General features: G+C 40.4%; 1 protein-coding gene across 2 annotated transcripts; it reads left to right on the top strand.

Annotated features, from left to right (window-relative positions):
• Window position 1: 1 nt before the first annotated feature.
• On the top strand, window positions 2–20,916 carry ap1g1 (adaptor related protein complex 1 subunit gamma 1). 2 transcript variants are annotated; one of them, XM_047580554.1, is made up of 24 exons: window positions 2–135; window positions 6,381–6,584; window positions 6,686–6,810; window positions 6,936–7,077; window positions 7,249–7,345; window positions 8,391–8,467; window positions 8,886–8,894; window positions 10,119–10,214; window positions 10,622–10,702; window positions 10,798–10,896; window positions 10,983–11,038; window positions 11,168–11,281; window positions 11,396–11,536; window positions 12,500–12,554; window positions 12,642–12,764; window positions 12,867–12,956; window positions 13,054–13,178; window positions 13,705–13,809; window positions 13,933–14,074; window positions 14,257–14,380; window positions 14,819–14,923; window positions 15,107–15,267; window positions 16,035–16,133; window positions 16,248–20,916. In XM_047580554.1, exons 2-24 carry the CDS (start codon window positions 6,384–6,386, stop codon window positions 16,347–16,349), a joined length of 2,469 nt encoding a protein of 822 aa, XP_047436510.1. In that variant the 5' UTR covers window positions 2–135; window positions 6,381–6,383; the 3' UTR covers window positions 16,350–20,916. The 2 variants fall into 2 exon arrangements, with proteins under 2 accessions (XP_047436510.1, XP_047436511.1); XM_047580555.1 differs by lacking the exon at window positions 8,886–8,894.
• The last annotated feature ends 1,884 nt before the right edge of the window (window positions 20,917–22,800 follow it).

The following is a 22,800-nucleotide window of genomic DNA, read 5'->3' as shown; positions in this document are numbered from 1 at the left end:
GATATGTCACTGTATCCCTCCGCCTGCGGTAGATGTGCTGAGGCTGGAGTAGCCACCATTTTGCATGTCTAGTGTGTTCCTCCCTCCATTGCTAATAGAGACGATTCCAGTTCTTTTCTGGCATCAGCACGGCTAGTAAGTACATTTTAAGAATAATATGTCGGCAGGAATGTGTAAAAATTAAGTTGCGTATGAGTGATTTTCCGTGGTTTGATTGTATCAACATTGACAACTGTCAGTGTGGCGCTGCATAGGAAGTCGCAGCCCTCAGTGCACCACCGGGGTTGTGTCAGTCAGCAGCTAAGTTAGCTAGCATGCCTAGCCTTCCCTGCTAGCAACCTGCTGGGCTAGGGATGTGAAGCCCCCTAGCTTTATATGGTGTATGGTTGTCCACTAAATCATAATCATCGTGACAACACGTAATGCCAGTGTGATATATTTCTAGCTGGCCCTTGCATTTAGTTGAGGTAGTATAGCAGAAGAGGCAGCACAGAAGCAAACGATGGGCAGGTGCTAGCTAACGCCACAGACTCGCTAGCTTGATAATCCAAATGCTTCAAGAAGGCCTAAACTGCATCATGCCCTGATCAGTCGGCGATCAGAGTCAGGTGTAATGGCCTCTGCTTTCATTTCGTCAGTGTTGTATAATGCTACTGATATTAACCACAATTCATTGAAATAATGTCAGCCAAGGTGAAGCTGGGCTGTCAATCTAATTTCTTGCCCTTTCTCAAGTGTGTACGTTAGGGTTAGCTCGCTGTTAGCTAGCTTTGAAAGGTGTGTTTTGGGTTAGTATCATTGACCATATGTTGCTGAACTGCGTGTTTAGTAATGAAATAAAACTCGCCTGACATTTAAATGGTAAACATTTCAGCCTTAAGTCAACGTTGCATTTGAATACCCAGGAAGCCAATGATAGCCGGCTCAGTGCGCCGAGGACTTGCAGTCGGTTTTGCTATAGTTTCAAAAGAGTGTAACTTTGAGTTGACAGCGCCTTAAATATCAATGTAGCACCCAGATACGTGTTTTTCTAATAATGTGTAGTCGACTTCTGAATGTCACTTGTTTTCATTGAACAGTTTGTAGGTTAAGGAAGTCAGCTGCAAGTAGGAAGTGATCAAATGAGTGTGACGTACTCCCGCATGTATTTGTAAGATTAGTTTCCTGTAGTGTCATACTCGTTGCCTGTACAGGTGTGCAGGTGAAGCCAGCCCCACTGAGGCCTTAACTTCTGCTCAATCTGTTGCTTGCCTTTCTTTTGCAGACACGGGAAAACTGTTTTAGTAAGGGTGAAAGTAGTGTCTGGTTTTTAATGTACTGTGCGTCATTGTGAATCACTGACGCAGTGTTTGGGACCAACTACACTGGTATCTGTAATGGCATTATGCGAAAGTCCAATTAACATATTTACACACCGCTACATCTACAAACCAAGTTGTCCTTGCCCATCATCCCTGAAATTGCAGCTACATTCAGCTTTATCTTGCTCTACTGTGTGGGCTGAAGCACACAATAATCCAACTGCACTTTTTAAAACTTCTCTGTTTCTATGTATTGTCTGTTCTGTAAGTCAGAAGTGAGCGACACACGCCTTTACTGTCATGGCTTGTCATATGTGGAAGTTTTTTTTCTAAGCTATCATTGAAGTTCCTTTTGGATGAACATATCGCAGGATTTAATTGTTCAGATAGTCATGTCGATGTTAAATTACTCAGTGCTACAATCTGATGATGATGCGTGAAACAAGGCAGCTATTAAATGAATCAAACCCACTTCATAGTTAGTTGGGCTAACAGTGACTCAAATCAAATCAGAAACACACTTGAGTATATGAGCTATATACAGTTGATAATCACACCCTGTTAAACACATACATGAATGACCCACTCCCTTTATAATGCATTTAACTTGGAAATTTACTCCCTGATTTTTCATTTCATCACAGTGAAGCCAGTGGTGGAGAAAGCATTAGTAGCTATTTTTCATTAGTAACAATAGTGATGTTTCTTTGCAGGTTTTCTGTGACTACTATTTTGCCACAAAAGCTAAATAAATAACTGTTTAGGCTGAGTGCATCTTAAAAGTAAACTGATGGTGGCTGAGGCTCAACGACATGAACTTTTGTTAGTACACAGCTAGTTCTTTGTTGAGCCTTCATTATCTGATCCACTCTGCTGCGGACCTAGAGAGCCTCTATAGTTAAAATTTAGCCAGGTAATGGCTTTTTGCCATGTCAGCTGACCATGAGACTTTGAGCATATACTCCAGGTAATTTCACATATATTCGTGTTGCGTGTACATGTACTAGACCTTGGTGATAGGAGGAAGGCAAAATGGCTGAAATGTGAAATCTTTAAAGGTATGAAGGTGTGAGGGTTGTGTGTATATGACACATTGTTCATAATATTTTGACTATCAGATATATTTCATACCCTCTTCGAGTTACAGGACCCAACATTTGAATGTCCTTGTTGGAAGTAGCTGTGAACATAAAAGCTGATAAAATATCTGTCTTGTTTTTGTTAGTCATGTTACACTATGCAAATATGCTGCTCTCTGGAAGATTAAATAGGGAATAGTGTGGTCTTCTTTGATATCACTGCATTCATATCATCTGAGTGCTTAGCTGATCACATGGGGGAAAAAAATAGTGCAGTGCGGTGCTTTTCACCAGTGGTAGCTCTGTTTATGTTTCACTGTAGATCTGTCTGAGGAGCCCTACGTGTAGTTTAACTGAACAACCCTTTTCCAGCGAGGAATGTACCGAACCCCAACCCCATACAGAAGCATACAGCCTTCATGTTGATTAGTAATCTCATTTATGTTATGTGTTAAACCGTGCTTATAGTTTTATTGATACTGTTATGGTGACGTCTCAGAGTGGATAGGTTTTCTGCTCCCCGTGGATTATGGTAGGTGTGGCGTGCTTTTCACTTGTTGCTGGTTGTCAGGCTCTGAAAGCTGATCTAGGCTGCCTCTTAAAATCTCATGAGAGGGAACACTTGTTATGAACATTTCACAGTGGATACAAAATATGCCATTATAAGTGAAATTTGTGTTAGTGAAACATTGCTTATGTGTCGGGATTGATTTATTTTTTTAGTTTTGTTTTTTTTTTTTGTCCTGTGACCCTAAGTGTCAAGTTGTTAAGGTTTTTTGGCAACTGGGTGACTGCACAAAGATGTAAAAGCTGCGATGCCCTCAACGCTATTGTTTTGTCCTTGTGAGGTGCCCTGTAATGTGCTGTAATCTATTCTTTCAGGCCTGCTGACACCATTTGTTATTTCTTCAACCCGACTGAAGTAATTCTAATCAGAGACTCTAAACTGTTTAATCGATGCTACGTAAACTTATTTTATAAACTGTTTGCATTTTCATGACACAAAACATCAGTCAGAATATACTGTACGTACAAAGTTCTCTCTGATATCGATCGTTGACTTTGATATTAATATAACCAGTAATATAACCGAAGGAGTTTGCCTTTTTCTCAACTTCATGAACAACATAAGTTCATTCAGCAGAAGGTGACTGAGGTGGACCCGCGTATTCTACAGGAAAGGCCACATAAATCTGGCTTTGTTCATCTTTTCAACTACATTCTTTCAACAACTTGTTGTTTTGCTTCCACCGTATTGTTACTGCCATGTTTCTGTCCCTCCTGGAAACTTGTTGTTTTCCCCAAGTGGGACAAACGTGCACAGAAAAGATTCATGTCGTCCAAACAGAGAGAAAGAATTGGCTCAACAGTTACAAGGTTATTACGGGCTGATATTCTTCTTTTGAACGGCTTATCAAAGGTTTACAACCCCCACCCCCATAATCTGACTGAAAATTCCTAGAGCTGGATCAGGCCAATCAGCTCCGATTGAGGTGGATTTTATTTCGATTGCCCTATTATACGTTAAGATGGCAACTGCCACACCTGGACAAAATACCCCCACTAACACTGAGCTGAACTTCATACTGCTCCCCAACTGTTGAGTCAGTTTATGTGTCCTCCATCCTCTAGTCTGTCTCACGCATCTGATGTTGTTGTCTGTTAAACTAAATGCATCGTTCCATTTTCTGGAAGTGGCAATAAAAATGGAAGTAAATGGAAAATTGATTGAGTTTGGATTGTCGAAGAACGTGTTGTTGTACTACAACTCCCAAGAATGAGGAAATGTAATTTAATCAGATCACAGCAGAGGCTGGATTTACCTTCTTTAAGGTGTACACATTTGATTATAAGCCCAGCAAGACACAGGCAGCTGTGATTTATGGAGCCCAACACTGGGTCCTTTCAGTTCAGGCAATTTAAATGGTGTTAAGACAGACAGTAGATCTCCAGCTTTATTAAAGTCTGGCCTTGCCCAGTCACCACCCTCCCCGCTCCCCTTTGATCACAGTGAATTTTTAGATTCTTCACAAACCTCCACCTTATTCAACAAAGGATGTCCTCATTCCCTCTGTGACTGGATCCTTATTTCTTTAGGCTTCTAGTAGACTGGATTTTTTAAAAAGGGATTTATTTTCATAGTGTCAGTGATATTGGAATAAATGAGTGTGGACTGTTTCCTCATTAGGCATTTGGATGTATGGGAATACATGAAGTCAAAGGCAAACTGTGTATGTCAAAGATAGATTTATAGTGAATGCTAGGTTAGTTTATGTGTCATGTGGGAACCGGAGTCATTGTTGATTTTGTCCATTGTAAGACTCTTTCATGACCTGGTAATATTTCTATAGATGTTTTAACAAGGCTCTAGTGAGAAGAATAGCCGCAGCATTACTGGATAAAACAAAAGCTTACAGTACATATTTAACCGTGTAACAAGTGAAGAGACCCACAAGATGAATCTCTTTTTGGCATTAGACTGCATAATGGTGTCACCTGTACTCCGTGCGCCGTTGGAAACCGCGAAGGAAAAAAATCGGACTGATAGCCAGCATCTAATCTCTCCATTGAAATCTCTCCTTTCTCCCCTTGGAAATTCGTAGCAAGAGGGCAATACTGCAATAAATACACGGTGACTGTACTAAACAAAATAGTAAGACAGCCAGTGCCTGTAATGTTGTGTGACATGTTCCTTGTGAGATATATGATCCTTGAAATCCTCTACCTTACATGGATAATAAAACCAAGGACTAACTACTCAGTTGAAGTTGATGTCATGCTTTTGCAAAGTACTTATCGATGCAGTCTCACATCTACAAGAGTTACATTATTCATGAGAGACGTTGTGGGTCAGCAGTGCCATCCACTGCTTTACATATTTTTAGGGTCTCTGCCCTGTCTTCTCTATACATGTGCGTTGCGTCCCCCTCTACAAACACCCACTTCAGCACTGGGTAGTTAGATGGAGAAAATGTGTGTGCTGGACAGGTAATTAGCTTGGTTTTTGTTGTTGCAGCAGCTTAATTATGTTCTGCGTGCTACCAGATAAAAGGCTTCCCTGAGAGGGGGGCAAAATGTACGTATCTCTTTGTTAAGGGGCACCGCTAATCGCACTCTAGTTTAATGTTACAGTACAATTACACCTGACCTGGTACGTAAGAATTTACATGCAAAGGTAAAATTGATTCATTTTCAGTTTTGCACACATTTCTAAGATGAATTTATTTATTTCTCATAAATTCATCATAGCTTCCAATAATCTCTCCATCCGTTACAGAGGCTGTGTTGCGTATTAAAAACAACCTGGCTCGCTCCCACAGTCAAACGGTTGTCATAGCACTTTGTGCCGTGATGATTATGAAACCCTGTTCATTTAAGATACTGTTCAAGCTATTACTGAGTGTAATAACTCTCAAAATCTCAAAGGATTCGAGAACATATTCAAAGAGCACTGAGTAAATGCAGTATCTCTCTGCTTCTCAAAAGTATTTTGCTCTACCACAGCTTCTTTTTATGAGTTAAATGTGAAGAGTTCTTTCTTACATGATGGCACAGCTTTCCCTTTTACCACCTGCCTACGTTCCTTTGCTTTGTGGCTATTGCATCTGCTTGTTTGTTTTTTTGTAATTGCTAAACATAGAGACACAAGATTTTATTCTCACAACTAAACATGTGCCTCTTATAAATATTTAAACCCCTACCCATGGTTTAAAGCCTGTTTGCTCTCAGAAGCTTCCCTGTGTGGGAATTGAATTTCACCTGCTACTCTCCATTGGCTCTGTACTTGTAAGGCTACTTAAATGCTGTTAGTCATATTTGTGAAGTGAAATCTTCATCATATCAATATTTAATCATATTTTAGCATGTGGTCTGTACACTCAGGTATAGCTTTAAATTTCTTTCGTTGCTACCGATGTCTTCTTGGCATGTTTTAAGTGTGCATGTCTTGTGTGTTTTGTCGTCTTGTGACTAACCAGCTTCTTTCTTTTGTGTTTTCCAGAGAATGCCAGCCCCGATCAGACTGCGGGAGCTGATCCGGACCATCCGGACAGCTCGGACCCAGGCAGAGGAGCGTGAGATGATCCAGAAAGAATGTGCTGCTATCCGCTCGTCTTTCAGAGAGGAAGACAATACATACCGCTGCAGAAATGTGGCAAAGCTTCTTTATATGCACATGTTGGGCTATCCGGCACACTTTGGACAGGTACGTTTGGTGATGATGGGAAGACGGAATCTATTGTATTATTATCCATCATTCAATGATGGCACTCAGACAGTTGTGTGGTGCTGTGACTTGTTTTATAGTTGGAGTGTCTGAAGCTGATTGCGTCCCAGAAGTTCACTGATAAACGAATAGGTTACTTGGGAGCTATGCTGCTGTTGGACGAGAGGCAGGATGTCCATCTACTAATGACAAATTGCATCAAGAAGTAAGTGGACCCAAGATTAATTTAATTGTTTGAAGAAAGGTGCTGTAACACTATGTGTTACAGCATCCACAGTTTTTCATTTTTTGTGTTTCTATCACTTATCCGACTCCTTTCTCCTGCGCCAGTGATTTGAATCACAGCACACAATATGTCCAGGGCCTGGCCTTGTGCACTTTAGGCTGCATGGGTTCTTCAGAAATGTGTCGTGACCTGGCAGGAGAGGTAGAGAAGCTGCTCAAAACATCCAACTCTTACTTGAGGAAAAAGGTGAGCACCACTGTATGTTGTGTGTTTGTATAAATGGCTGAGGATGTTAAATCCATTGCACTTTCGGAGATGAAATGAAGGCGTGTGCCCTGTTGCGTTCAGAGTCGGCTCCCAGAAGTGAAATTTCGTGTCAAACATTGAACAGTGTTTTATTTAAATATTTGTCGACAGGCAGCTTTGTGTGCAGTTCATGTCATCAGGAAGGTCCCAGAACTCATGGAAATGTTCCTTCCAGCCACAAAAAACCTGCTGAGCGAGAAGAACCACGGTAAGTGCGAACTGTTTGTCAGGATGCTGTCGCTGGCTCATGAGGGATTGTTGTTGTCCTCCACAAAGACAGACTTCCCCCTATTTTCTACCACTTGTAGCGCTCTGCTCAGAACAGCTGGACAGCCGATGTCCTTTGTGCAGTGTCCCTCCCTGAAGAGAGTGGAATTAATGAGCCTGATTTTTGTGTTGCTGCTGAAACAACTCTTTGACATTGTGTGCCAATGCAGTAGTGATTATTTTATGTAGGACTGCTTGAAGATTGTTAGTGTCAGTCCGTCTGTGAGACGCAGCAACAGGAATAGTCAGAAACTGCCAATGTGAAATTTCAGATGCAAACTTGCAACTATACATAATTGAAATAATTAGAGCACAGATCCAAATCCTAGTATGTATTTAACCATCAAACACCAACATAATTAATCTTTGCAAGTTCTTTCATGACTTCTCTTCTTGGTTTCAGCATCTTTCATAACAGGCCATATTTATAACTGTGTGGCATCAGAGCTCACCCACAAATGCTTTCCACTGCTGCACTGCTGACCCTGAGTGTGTTGAGACTTGTTCCACTGAGATCAGGTCACTAGGAAATGTTTAGCCCTGAATCGTATTCACGGTGCTGTCATCTGACGTCTGCTACAGTAAATCACATGTACCCTGATGTGGTACGACATCCGTGTGACTGTTCAGCCTTGGTGACAAACAAAGAAAAGTAGCACTGTCAGGCAGAGAGGTTGAACCTCGATCACCTTCTGGTGCACCTTAACAAAACATGAATCAAATGCACTGGCAAACGTGTAAAAGGGAACATTAGTGAGATTGTTCTGTAATTGAAAGGGGATCATTTTAGGGAATACCACTCACACAATGATAACATTTAAGAGACAGACTGACGTATACATACTGCACAAACCTGCTGTTACTCTCTATATTTCTTATTGTGTCAATAACACACTTTAACACCGCAGGTTTTAGGTCTGACTTCCTGATATCAAATGTAGAAAGTAACCCATTTTCATTCAAACCCAACTTTTCTGTTGCCCCAGGTGTTCTCCACACATCAGTCGTCCTCCTCACGGAGATGTGTGAAAGAAGTCCTGACATGCTGGCCCACTTCAGAAAGGTACAAGCAGAATCTCTTCCTTAAAGTAGCTTAAAGTAATTACTTATACATTTGTCTTAAGCTCACGTCACATTTCATTCTCCGTTTACACACACATTTTCTTTGGTTAGAGTTAAGCTAGACAAACATGCTGAACTGTTGGAGGTTTGGATTGCGTTACAGGTTTTCCGCTACATTCAAAGTGTTTCTTAGTCTTTGATCTCCTGCCACTGTCTTTTCCTCTTGTATTTCAACTGCTACTGTACCTCTCCTTCTCTAGGTGTAAACAAACTATACCAGAAGCACCACTCCTCATGCTCATGATCTGAACATTATTTTAAACTCTCTGAAAGTGAATGATTTCCAATTTCCCCTCCCTAACATCTACCTCATATTTTTTCTGTCATTTGTCTTTGTTACAATTCCTGCATTGTGTTAGAATGAGAAGGTAAGAGTGCATTTGATCTCATAGCTGGTGCATGCTGTAAATAGTAATCACTCCTCACAGTCACCTCAAACGTAACCCGATTTGTGTTGAGTAATGTCATGTTGTGTTTTAATTTAGAATTTTAATTTCTTTTAACTTGTACGGTGATCATTACTCTGTCAGTGTTTTGAATATTGTAAAAACGGATCCATTTGTCAGACACATTTCTCACTATTGTTTTGAATGTCATTATTTGCCTAAAATGCTATAACTCATCTGATCACTGTCTATTTGAAAGGGTGGGTGTGTTTTCACATTACTGCCTCAGGTGTTGTCACCAAGAACAGATGATCCTCACTTTATCTGTGCGACTGTAAGAGTGAAGCTTATTTGTTATTTCACTGATGGTCTCAGGTAGATAGAGTTGTGGAGACGTTTTGAGGAATAGTTAAAGAATTTGGCAGAAGTACTATTGTGGTGTCATTCTTCAAATGTTTTTTTTTTTCTTTTCTTTTGAAAATTCCACTCTGGCATTTGGGGTCGATTGTTTGTCGTCACAATAGGGAAGATTTATTCCCGTGTCATCTGTGGCTCCTGTAAAGTGTTTTGATATGGTGTAACAGAAATCCTGGAAGCATTCTGAAAACAACAAAAAAAACAAACTCCAAACCTTTTTATTTACATGCAACAAGTTGTTGGTGAGTCACAGTTAAGCTTTGCCACCAGCCGAGCATGTTCCCTGATGCTAGTCTTTTTTTTTTTTCATTATTTACACCAAACACATCTTACACCTAACGCTGTTCAGGATACAAAGCGTTAGAAACATGGAAACCAACGTTAGAAACCATGGAGAGGAAGCATTAGTTGTAATAACATATTATACTATGGTAATGCAATAGATATTTGCATTTTTTGTTCCCATTTATTTAAACGAGTCTTACATGCAGCCATGTTGAGAAATGACAGTGTTTATCACAAATTCAAATGTTCTAACCCAATTCTTATGCAATCACGGTTTTGATTTCATAACCTCAAAATATTTATGATTCTGTCACACATTTTTTAACCATATTACCCTCCCTCAATAAATAAGAATCTTAGCACCTTCAGTTTTGCTGAACCACCAATGTCAATGAGAAAAACATTAAATGTCACATAAATGCTGCTAAAAGAGATAATTTAAGAGATCCACACTAAATATTGTGACACCTCTTCTTTTCCCCTCTGTTGTTGGTCTTTTTATAGCTGGTTCCACAGTTGGTGAGAATCCTGAAGAACCTAATAATGTCTGGATACTCTCCTGAGCATGACGTGTCAGGCATAAGTGACCCTTTCCTGCAGGTACATTTTCCTTTTTCTTGAATTCAGTCATCTCTATCTTAAGTTCATTCCACCAATGAGAAGGCATGATCGGAGCATGTGATGTGTATGCGCCATTATTAGTTTGTCGTTTCATTAGGAAAGAAAATAAAATAAAAATGCAGCATTGAAACCTAATTTATTAAGAAAGTGCTAAAAATGTACTTGTCTTGGTGCTGATCATCTGTTATTAAACAGGGAGTTAAGTCACATTCACCACAAGCTTAATCATGAAAAAACACACCTACAGTAAAAGTAGGTCAAGCTATTCCAGTGTGAAATGAATGTAACATTATCAAGTTACCTCTGGCCAAAAATAAATGATCACAAATCTAAACCAATAAATGATGTCACATTAAAGGAGGAGGGCTGTTGTTTCCACTCCCTAGGTGCGGATATTGAGACTACTGCGGATTTTAGGCAAGAGTGATGATGACTCCAGTGAAGCAATGAATGACATTCTTGCACAGGTAAGACTGTGCATGTATTTCATTGCTTAGAAATGAAACAATATGTCCGTGGATTAAGTGTTATTCTGACAAATCCGTTGCTTATATTCCTGCAGGTTGCAACAAACACAGAGACAAGTAAAAATGTAGGAAATGCGATCCTGTACGAGACCGTACTGACTATAATGGACATCAAGTCTGAAAGTGGACTGAGGGTGAGTTCATTTAATTTAAAGGAAGCTTGATACCAACATTTTTATGTTTTTTTTATCCTGCCTAAATACCTCTTGTTTTTTTACAGGTCTTGGCCATTAACATACTAGGTCGCTTCCTTCTTAACAATGACAAAAATATAAGGTAAATAATTCAGTGTACTTGATCTTGAATGCTTAGAAGAATCTGTAAAGTCCTGATGACATTTCTTTCTTAAACTCTGCAATTCTTATGATGTAAGGATATAAATATTCTTAAACTCTGCTGTTCCAGATACGTGGCGCTGACATCTCTACTAAAAACGGTACAAACAGACCACAATGCAGTGCAGAGGCATCGGAGCACCATCGTGGATTGCTTAAAAGACCTGGATGTATCCATCAAGAGGTGATTCACATGGCTCGTGTTACTTTAACTGTAATTTTACTTGTTCTGTTATTTAGCTCTGTTGTTTCTCACCTTTGTCTTATTTTTATTTTAATATTTCCCACTAATGTGTAGACGTGCAATGGAGCTGAGCTTTGCCCTGGTGAATGGCAACAACATTAGAGGCATGATGAAGGAGCTGCTCTACTTCCTGGACTCCTGTGACCCGGAATTCAAAGCAGACTGTGCATCAGGAGTCTTTCTAGCTGCAGAGAAGTACGTCACCCATGCACAGAACTTTGTAGTCATTTCAGAACACGACTTTTATGAGCGTGTCATATGCAAAGTTGCACAATATTTCAGATTTTAATTGCATCTTTTGTGCTAGCACATTGTAGAGAAAAAAATAATTTATTGTACAATAGGAGAAACAAATTTACCCAGACCAATAATCTCCGGACAAAGCAACTGAGGGCTTCAGGGTGGACCAAGGCCAGAACAACAAACAAAACAACTATATCTGGAAAAATAAAGAAACTAACCTCCCAAAAACAAAACAACAAAGGCTTTTACCTTCTTGACTAAAATACACAGGAGAAAACAATCAAAACAAAATGGCAGTCCAGCCCTACTATTCAAAGATAACTGCACTAAAGTTGCGTGAGGTTGTGATCGGTTGGGAGATGCGGAGGATGGAGTCTGCTGCCTCCGGACGACTGCCGTCTTGGTTCATTATAAGGCGGGAGAGCATCCAGTAGCAGCCAATTGGGTGTGGCCCGTTTTCTCTCCGCTGTGGCACAGCCCTATTTGCATATGGGATTCTAAACAAAAAAGAAAAACACAGGACACATGCAGCACACACGGCAGCCCTCTAAAATGACCAGTCATAACAACATAAGTTCACAGAAGTTTTTTTAAAATCACTGTACTAGTATGAATTAGAATTTAAGCTAAATGTCTCTGTTAAGAGGTAATGAAATCGACCTGTTATTACACAACACAATCAGTATACAAGACCCTATCACATCCATCAAGCTAAATGTTTGTTGGTGCCACGTTGATGTTAAACATTGAAATGCTGTATGATGATAAAATGAGTGATCCATCGTCTGACAGACTATGTTGATGCCATTTATTTTCTGACAGCATTCGTTTCCTGCCTGTATAGATTTAATAGAATTTAACACGTACATCTTAGCTCTTCTTCTGGGACTAATCCATGCATGCTTTGTTTTCCAGATATGCTCCTTCGAAAAGATGGCACATAGACACCATTATGAGAGTCCTCACAACAGTATGTACATTCCTAAAACATATATCTGCAAATAGATATTTAAGGTTACTCTGCATCCCTCACTGACGTCTCCGCTCTTCCTCACAGGCAGGGAGCTATGTGCGAGACGACTCTGTTCCCAACCTCATCCAGCTCATCACCAACAGTGTGGAGATGCATGCCTATACTGTTCAGAGACTTTACAAAGCGCTGCTGGAGGACATCTCACAGGTCAGAGCAGTTCTGTTTTCTTTGTTTTTTTTAAGATGAAGCCACATATTTGTCTTTGAAGCGTGCACGAGAGGCTGACTTGTATTTGTCTGTGTTTTGTAGCAACCTCTAGTGCAGGTAGCGTCCTGGTGCATAGGAGAGTATGGGGACCTGCTGGTGTCAGGGCAGTGTGAGGAGGAGGAGCCTATTCAGGTACAACAGCCACACACAAATTTAAGACCACGCAAGCCTGAGATAAACCCTGGGTCAACAGTTAATTGAGTGTTTCTCTTGTTTCTTTTGAATGAAGGTGACTGAGGATGAAGTCCTGGATGTGTTGGAAGGACTTCTGGTGTCCAACCTGTCCACACCTGTGACTCGGGGTTATTCCCTTACTGCCATCATGAAGCTGTCTACTCGCTTCACCAGTGTAAAGTGAGTAATGTCCTTTACCACCTGCCCTGTTGCCAGAACTCCCTGCTATTCCCTTAACATTTTTAACAGTGTTTTGCGGTAAATATCGAAAAGCATAGTTTTGATATTGTTTTTCTCCAGTAAGCAAATGACAGAGAGGGTTGTCCATGGGACTATTTGTCACAGTAACATGATGGTGCTTCAGTCGGGTTACAGGTTTATTTCCGAGCAGCTTTTTCTTGAGACTTTCTTTGAGTGTGTCAAAGAAAACTCTAACCTTTAATGGCAACAGCCCTGCAAATGAGGCTGATTTGTCAGATCAATTTAAAGTAGAACCAGAACATGAGCGTAACAACTGTCAGAATGCATCCATCAATTAGTCATATTTAGGAATTTCTTATAGTTACTTCTTCCCTGAAGGTGTTTTTAAGTCACTTGCTCATGCTACACAAATGTGTGGTTGTCATTATGATGAAGTACATCATGCATAGCCGATGCCATCTTCCCTTTTTGCTAACCTGTAACATTAAACATTTTTTTGTGACAGCCGTATCAAGAAGGTGGTTTCCATATATGGCAGTAGCATTGACGTGGAACTTCAGCAGAGAGCTGTTGAGTACAATGCCCTTTTCAAGAAATACGACCACATGAGGTAAAACTGCTTTTCTTTCGGCCGTCACACATGCCACAGTCACATTGTACCAGTCAGTAAATGTAGAAGAAAAAAGCTTTGAGTTTGGCCCATCATTTGTCCTTTCATGTTTTTTGACAACAGGCCAGCTCTCCTAGAGCGAATGCCCATTATGGAGAAAACTGCTACTAATGGCCCTACAGAGATTGTACAGACAAATGGGGAGACGGAGCCTTCTGTTGTGGAACCAAAACATCCACCACCTGTCACCCAGCCAGCCAACCAGGTGAGGACAGCTGTACTCGCCATCTTATTGAGAACATACAAATGTTGAATGACCTAACTACATTAGCATTATAAGATGTAGTTGTCTTGGTCAGTAATTGATAATATTCTAAAGTATTGTTGTAAAAGTACATATACATATGTGCATTTTTATAATCTTTACGTTTTGTCTTCTTTCTCAAGGCTAATGATTTGTTAGACTTGCTGGGTGGTAATGATGTGCCGGTAATCCAGACCACAATGCCCACCAAGCCTGCTTCAGCTGGAGGAGAGCTGCTTGATCTGCTGGGTGACCTCTCGCTAAGTGGTAGGCTGCTCACTTTCTTCTCTTATTCCTTATAGAGCAAAACAAGGACATGGTATAAACCTGGGTTTTTGTTGCGAATGGGATTCATAACCTTTGACTTTTCCTGCTCACAGCTTGGTTCTAGTAGGTTTAAAACCAACATTACTTTATCATCATAGTGTGGATATTGATGATAACTTTTTAGCCATTAGTTAGGAGTTAACTTAAGGGTCAACTGTAGTGACTATTTTTAATCATGTAAAAGCTACATTAGCAGTAATGTGATTCAGAATTTGTGTGACAACTAACAACTGTTAAAAGATTTTATAAACGCTGCAGCATCTCAATGTAATTGACTTTCTTTTGTGATATGAGACAAATGGAAGAAGTGAATTATATATGTTTCCAAGGTGTGTTAATGTCCCCTCAAACTCTGATGTGTTGCTCTCCCCTCCCCAGGCGGTCCAGCCCCTGCTCCTGCTCCCTCAGTGCCCACTTCCCAACCCCCTTTCCTCTTGGATGGCCTCTCCTCACAGCCCCTGTTTAATGACATTGCAGCTGCAGGTGAGAGTCTTGTGTTCCCTTTCACCGTCCATCCATCCATCCATCCACTGCCAGATATATACAGTAGTTTGTGATATAGTCCTTTTCTAATTAAGACCAGGGGTCTAGAGTTTTTGTTTTCTTGGATTAATCACATCTTTAAATCTATTGACCATCTACTCCTCTGAAATCTTGTATTTATAGGTATTCCTCCTATGACTGCATACAACAAGAATGGTCTGAAGATTGACTTCACGTTTGAGAGAGCTAATCCCAACCCAAACATCGCTGTCATCACCATCCATGCATCCAACTCGACGGAGGCCGACATGACTGACTTTGTTTTTCAGGCTGCAGTACCAAAGGTAAGCAAGTCTGAAACTAAGATTACGCGGATTAAATGTAAAACATCCCCATGTGTAGCAGTCTTCATTTTAATGTGGCCTCACAGTGAAGCTACTGAATGGCTACAGTCTTCCAGTGGTTTTACATGACTGATTCAGTAGGTGGACGATGCTACTGAAGTGGATTACAAAAACTGTATGAATACAGTAAATGCAGAACCTTTAAGATCAAAACACTGCTAACACCACTCTGACTTTTTGAGTAAAAAAAGGAATAATTTGCTAAATAGACAGTTTAATGTATTGGTGTGTACATTCTGTATATATTTATTTGTTTAAATACATATATTTAAACCAAAAATGAAATCAACACCAAGTATTTCTCAGTTTTTAAATCTGTTTCCTATGGCAACACGTGCTACTGTATTTTTTTATATGAATTATTGTATTTCAGAGCTGAAGAAGTGAGACTCATGTCAAACATACTGCTAGTGACACCACCATAGTCTCCATTTTGCAAGAAATAATCCACAAAAACGTGTCGTGGAGCCTCACAGAGAGGTCCAGGCAGTTAAAACGCTGTTTGTGTGACTTTTACTCATCGGCATTACCTGGTTTACAGTCAGCTCCTCTAATGGATCCATTTGAAAAGTGTAATTAAGTCATCTGTTGTGATCAGTGCCTGATCAAAGCGAGCATCCACATTTTAAACCGTTGCAGTGACCTCATTTTTCCATGGGTATCATTAAATTTTCATCTAACAGTGTGTCCTATTATCTGTTTCTCAGACATTCCAGCTGCAGCTCCTCTCCCCTAGCAGTAACGTTGTCCCAGCACTCAACCAGGGAACTGTCACACAGGTCATCAGAGTTCTAAACCCACAGAAGGTGAGTTCATACACAAACCTGTGCAACCATGTCTTTTCACACATGAGTCTAAGACGTTTGTGATCTGTAAGACTTTCCTCTTTAATAAACACAATCATCCTCACAAAATTTCAGCAACAGCTACGAATGAGGATCAAGCTGACGTACACCCACAAAGGCTCGGCTGTGCAAGACCTGGCTGAGGTTAATAACTTCCCCCCTCAGTCCTGGCAGTGATGAGCTGCTCCCGCTACTCTTGAAAGCCCCACCAAGGGAACTATGAAAACGATTTTCCTTTCACCTCCCACCTTTCTTCCAACGGATCCCCCTGTGACGTCACTGCAGACCGCTGCCCTCGAGTTGCATGGGAAGCAGCAGAGCATTGAACACAGGAGAAAAATACAGATGTTACGAAGACCCTATTGACTATCGACATCACGAGAATAATTGGGAAAACATATCAATCTATGAACTTTCTCCTCTCTTTTTTTTTTTTTTTTTTTTTTCTTAATTGGTTTCCACAGTCTTTACGCTTAGTACATGCACCCTCCGCTCAGCACCACTCCCATCCACTAAAGCACATATGCACACCATCCACTGTGGTACACCTTACCTCTCAGGTCTCTGTAGAGAAAAAGCGTGTTCCACAACGAGCACTTCAGTAACCAGTTTTATTTGAAAATGCAGTTGAAACACTTTGCTCCTTTGATATTTATGATTGGCTTCAGATTTTTATATGAACCTTCAGTCCCACGTCGGCAGCAGAAAAAGCTCTGAAATGTTTAGTGCAGTTATAGATCACCCTGTTTTTGACCCTCCACTTCATGAGTGATATAACTTGTCAGAGTTGTATTCATTTTGAATTACATTAATTTGCTTAAAGCATGTTTGAGCATTATTAAGACCACAGTCACTTGGAAAGGGGGTTTTCTGATTCTGGTAGTAGGCCTCTTTTATCCTATGTTTCTATAGGACGGCGTCTACATTTGATTTGTCACTATGAAAGGACAGGAACAGCCCTCTCACCTGACCACCTGTGGCTCGATGAAGGAAAACGCCCTCAGATTAAACCACAGCTTTCATCTCATCTGTAGTAAAGTGTCCGTTTTTAGATCTGTGTGATAAATTCAACGTTTAATTGTTCTGCACAGCTTGCGGACGTTGATTCGTTGCGTTGGACGTACAATAAATCCAGGCCTGAGAGTTATCTGAAAACAAATCGATTGCATTTTTGTTTGAGATCTGTGTTTGAAAACTTTTTTGCATCTGTGTCCTCAGTCGAGCTTGCAATTCAGTTACATTTCAGATTTGTTTAACCTGGTTCAACTTGGTCATCATATGCACATACATGTAAATTAAGCTTGTTATGAATGTAGTTACATGCACTGAATGCCCCCCCCCCACCCCTTAATTCTTCCTTTTCATGTCTTCGTTGACGGGGACGCTCATTACTATTGGCACTATTTTTGTGAAAGTCTGTTTTATTTCTGCAGTAATTTGACTTAATTTATGCCTGATATCAAAGTGATGTGCCTTTCTAACTTGATAACTAGATAAAAGCCCCTGAAGCATTGGGTTCTGTATGAGCTCTGTTTGTAAGTCTGCTTGTGTGATGATCTTGTTTTCAACCTAAGGGAAGTGGTCCTGATGGATTAGAGTTGGTATATCACTTCATTTTATTATGTTTTCTTCACTTATTTGTCTAATCAGTTGATCATCAATCACCCACTAATACTGGCCCATGTGGATATCCACATAAATGTCATCTTGTCTTGACAAAGGTATAAATTATTGCTACGTGTTGTTGATTGTTTCTTTACAGTGTGGCAGATGTTTAAATAAATTCCTGCAAGTCTTGCAAACAAAGGAAATCTCTAAGGATAATGGCAGCTAAAAGATGTAGACATTTCATAAGCTGGCATCGAGGTTGCAAGTGAAAAGTGGGAATGTCGTTCAAATATCACTAAGGACCCCCTCCCCCTCATGCACCACACACACACACACACACGCACACACACCAACAGGCATTGAAATGTTAGTTTGGATCACTTGGTGGTGAGGTACTGGAACAGGTTGTTCTGTGGTGACTGTTTGATGATTTGACTATGATTTCTTTGCTCTCGTCTTCTCCCAGACGAGAGCATGCTGTCGGGGACGGTAACCTTAATACCTCACAATGTTCTCTTTCTTTTCTCTGTTATCTTTCAGTGGCAGTAGACAGCTTTGTTTTGTCATGAATTGCAATCAAGGGGAGCATCTGCATGAGAGAAACTAACCGTAGTTTGTATCTTACATAACCTGCGATGCTGTGTTGACGTCCTCGGATGTTCAGTCGGGCTGTATGATTCTTTTCACTATGCTTCACTATCTTCTAACTTCTGTGACCAAATCAGAGAGACTATTAGCTTTGGAAATATTTTTGAGCTATGATATGTGTATATGGAGAAAATTATTTCGGTTTAACTTTTTTTTTTTTCCTTCTTCTTCTGTTGTTGACAAATGCTATATTGGCTTTTTTTTCTGTACATATTGAGGGCTTTTACAATTTTGTCTCTTGTACTATCTTTCATCCTTTTTTTAGATGCCATTTTCTAAAAAATTCCAATTATTCACAATGTATATTGTCTAAATAGATCTAGTCAACATCAGTCTATTGAGACTTCCCTGTATCATCACTCGTTAATGTAAAAGATATATGATCTGCTGCCTGTACATTGTATATAGTTGTAAAACAAACGCTGATCAGATTAAATAAAACCCACATGAAGACTTAAAAGAATAGCTAGAAAGTATAATTGTATGCATATATTAAAAAAAAAAAAAAAAAAGCAGATAAAAAAAAGAATCTTACAAGGATGCAATTGATCTGGATTTAATTTACTATTTGTCCTTCATGATCAGATGTGTCATCTTATTTCACACAGATAGTTGTCTGGTCAGCAGGTTACTTGGTGGGGCTCTTTTGGATGTTGAAATAAGGGTTGAGTCTGTCTGAATGATGTACTGTACTACTGAGAAACTGAAGCACAGTGCTGCACAGCGGCAGAAGTGGCGCCTCGCTTCATTTGCTTCCCCTCAGTCGCCTCATGCGTGCCCTCCCTTGAAGAGGGGGAGCAGCTTTCTTTGCCGAGGAGCAATCCTTCCTTCTGGCCTTACGTGCACTCTTGTCAATTCACGTCTATTAAACTCTTCAACCTACGAACTGTATCAGGAAACGATGTCCCCTGTGATTTCTGATTCCGGTGTGTTCGCTCTTCTTGTTGCCTGGTTACCTTTTCGTCTGCCATGTTGTACCTTCCTGAAAGCATCATTTCAAGCGAGCAAGCAAACAAGCAAGCAAGGCCGCAAATAGAATCAGGTTTTTAGAACTCATTGTAAGTCATTTTTTTTCCACATTGTGATTTAAATAGGTTTTTAGCAGGTAATGAGTGTGGTAAGGGATTTCAAACAATACGGTGCATTCTTTTGCTTTCCTTTCTTTCTTTTAGTCGCTTATCGCTCAAGTTATTTGTGTCTGCGTGGCACAACATTCACTTGAACTAAGTCTCCGAAACAAAAGGCTGTGCTATAACACGTGAAACTGGTCTGAGCCCTTACTATTGTATTAAATCAAACTTGACATGACTGCGCATCAGGGCATGATATGACAGAGAAAGGCCGTGGACTTTGTCATCAACCTTTGGTTTAAGCAAACCTGGGGATAGTTTGTGCTAAACGCTAACAGCCACAGGGGGGAGCTGTGCAAACTGGAAGTCTGACTGGGATGGGGAAAGGAAGTTTCATTCATCTATTCCTGAATGTTTTCTTTTTTGTTGTTGTTTGTTTGTTTGAGTTGTATGTATTATCCTATTCAACCAATATGTACCCTTATTAATCACAGCAGATCAGATTTTGTTTGATGATATATTAATTCTTGCAGTTTAAAATGTACAAATGGAAAATGAACCCAACTTGAGTGCTCTGGACACTGTAACTTAAAACAAGAAAAGAAATGGAGAGATATACCCATCAGCTGTGCGTGTGTCTATGTGCGTGTGTGTGTGTGCGCATGTGCGTCTTGGAGAAATAGTCTTTTAATTGACATAGGACATCATCATTTGGTTCTGGCTGCAACTTCAACTTTCATCTTCTTCGCTGCATGTGAAACCCAGTGTAAATAATGCCATTTCTACTCTTGACCTGAGACGTGGGTTTTCTCTTTTTTTGTTTTGTTTTTCTGAAACGCAAGAAAAGTTCAAATTGTAAAATCTGTCACACCATATTCCTGGGTCAGTACTAACGTGTACAATTAGAGGGTGACCAGGTAGTTCTTGCAATGCTGTTTTTAAGAGGGTCTTGAAAACGCACATCTGTCATTTGAATTAATCAGACAATTGATTTTTGGTTTTAGTTTTGAAATCTGTGTGTAAAGGGCTTGGAGGAGCATCTGAGTTACCGCCATATTCACTTTCCCCTGTCGAATCAAAAATGAATGCATCGACTGTACTTTGAGAACAAAATCTGTAACCTGTACCTCCCACCCTCCCCTCAAAGACCCCCCCCCCCCCCCCCCCCCCCCGGCTGACAACAAAATTGTATCTGATTTGTTGGGCGAAGTCACGAGTTTCACTGTCCAGTTTGACGCGTTGAACTGTGTATGCCAGCTTCAAGGTGAGTGTGAATGTCAGACTGAAAATATGAAGTGATGATTAAAGACGAGAGGTTGTAAACTATTAAATGGGATATTTTCAATTTATGCTGTGTATTCTTGTCTTTGGGTTGGAGAAAATGATCAAGCGAATAAAAAGTCAAAAATCTAGCTGAACTATGGTAGTTTGTTTTCTTGGTTTTTGGGGGGTGGGGCAGTTAGGGTGAAGTGTACGCCTGGTTTGCCGAAGATAAATGGGCAAGTTCAGGCCTTTAGGTTTTCCATTTATCACCTTTATCATCTCTTGTCTTTCTTTTCTTTTCTTTTTTTTTCAGGTCACCATCAACAATTTTACAATTGGATGACTGTTGTCCAGTCTCCATAATTGGTTAAGTTTCTGCATCGTTTTATTCATGAACAGTTTAATTTTTTTTGATGGTGTCGATAAACGAGGGAACACATGCCTCATGACCTCACATAAATACAGGGGAAGAGTGGCGCTCTGTGCAGAGCTCAGGTTTAAGATAAAGCTCTGAGCAAAGCAGGCTTTGAAAAGCACATGAGTAAATGATGAATAAATTATGGATAGAAAAAAAAACAACTACCTGCTTCAGTGTGGGCTTCCTACCGTTGTCTGTGGTGTCCACAGTCCTTATTTATATTAAAGATTTACCAGGAAGATTTAATACACAAATTATTTTTTTCAGTATTTGGTTAAATCCATGAGAACCAAAGACTGCATCAGAGAAATACAGATTTACTTTGACTAAACTCATCAACTACATATACAACATATACGAACTATATTTCCAAAAGTATTCACTCACCCATCCAAATAACTGAAATCTGGGCCTCTATTCCTAAAGACTGTGAGAATCCTTTCAGAGAGCTCCTAATTTAGCCTAAAAAAATCCCAGCAGAGTCTTAGCTTAGGACTGATTCAGAGACCTCTCAGCAAAGAATGGACAGAAACTATGATCTTAGTCGAGGAGGTGTGGTTGAAGCTGTTGCTATTTATGAGGCATCATTTTATTGATCCTAAAATCTAGATAAAAATACACAGGAGCTCAGTGAATTCCAGCGTGGTGACTATGAGGATGCCACCTGTGCAACAAGTCCAGTCATGTTTCAAGTCAAGTTTCCTCACTACTAAATATTCCACAGTCAACTGTCAGTGGTATCATAACAATGTGGAAGCGAATGAAGTGACAGAGCGGGGTCGGTGGACGCTGGGGCACATAGTGAGCGTAGATCGACAACTTTCGTAGTGCGTGGGGAGCTTCATTGAATGGGTTTCCATGGCCGAGCAACTGCATCCAAGCTATACATCACCAAGCGCAACTAAAGCCTTGGATGCAATGGTGTGAAGCACTCTCTAGAGAGGTGGGGACGTTGTCTGGAGTGACAAATCTGGCAATCTGATGGACCAATCTGGGTTTGGTGGTTACCAGGAGAACTGTTCTTGTCTGGTTGCACTGGGCCAAGTGTGAAATTAGGTGGAGGGGGGATTATGGTGTGGGGTTGTTTCTCAGGAGCTGGGCTTGGCCCCTTAATTCCAGTGAAATGAACTCTGAATGCTTCAGCATACCAAGAGATTTTGGACAATTCCATGCTCACAACTTTGTGGGAACAGTTTGGGGATGACCCCTTCCTGTTCCAACATGACTGGGCACCAGTCCACAAAGCAACGTCCACAAAGACACGGATGAGGGAGTTTGGTGTGGAAGAACTTGACTGGCCTGACCTCAACCTGATATAACACTTTTAGGATGAATTAGACCAAAGACTGTGAGCCAGGCCTTCTCACCCAACACCAGTGTCTGACCTCACAAATGTGCTTCCATGAAGAATGGTCAAAATTTCCCACAAACACACTAAACCTTGTGGAAAGCCTTCCCAGAAGAGTTGAAGGATTATAGCTGCAAAGCGCGTTCTGACATCACGTTAAACCCGGTGGCTAAAGAATGGGATGTCATTTAAGTTCATACGCGTGTTAAGGCAGGTGAGTGAATACTTTTGGCGATACAGTGTATGTGTGTGTGTGTATATATCATTAAACTC

The sequence above is a fragment of the Mugil cephalus genome, chromosome 3, assembly GCF_022458985.1.
Source record: "Mugil cephalus isolate CIBA_MC_2020 chromosome 3, CIBA_Mcephalus_1.1, whole genome shotgun sequence".
Classification (NCBI taxonomy): domain Eukaryota; kingdom Metazoa; phylum Chordata; class Actinopteri; order Mugiliformes; family Mugilidae; genus Mugil; species Mugil cephalus.
The sequence above is the reverse complement of the archived record's forward strand: the minus strand, read 5'-3'. Positions and strand labels throughout refer to the sequence as shown.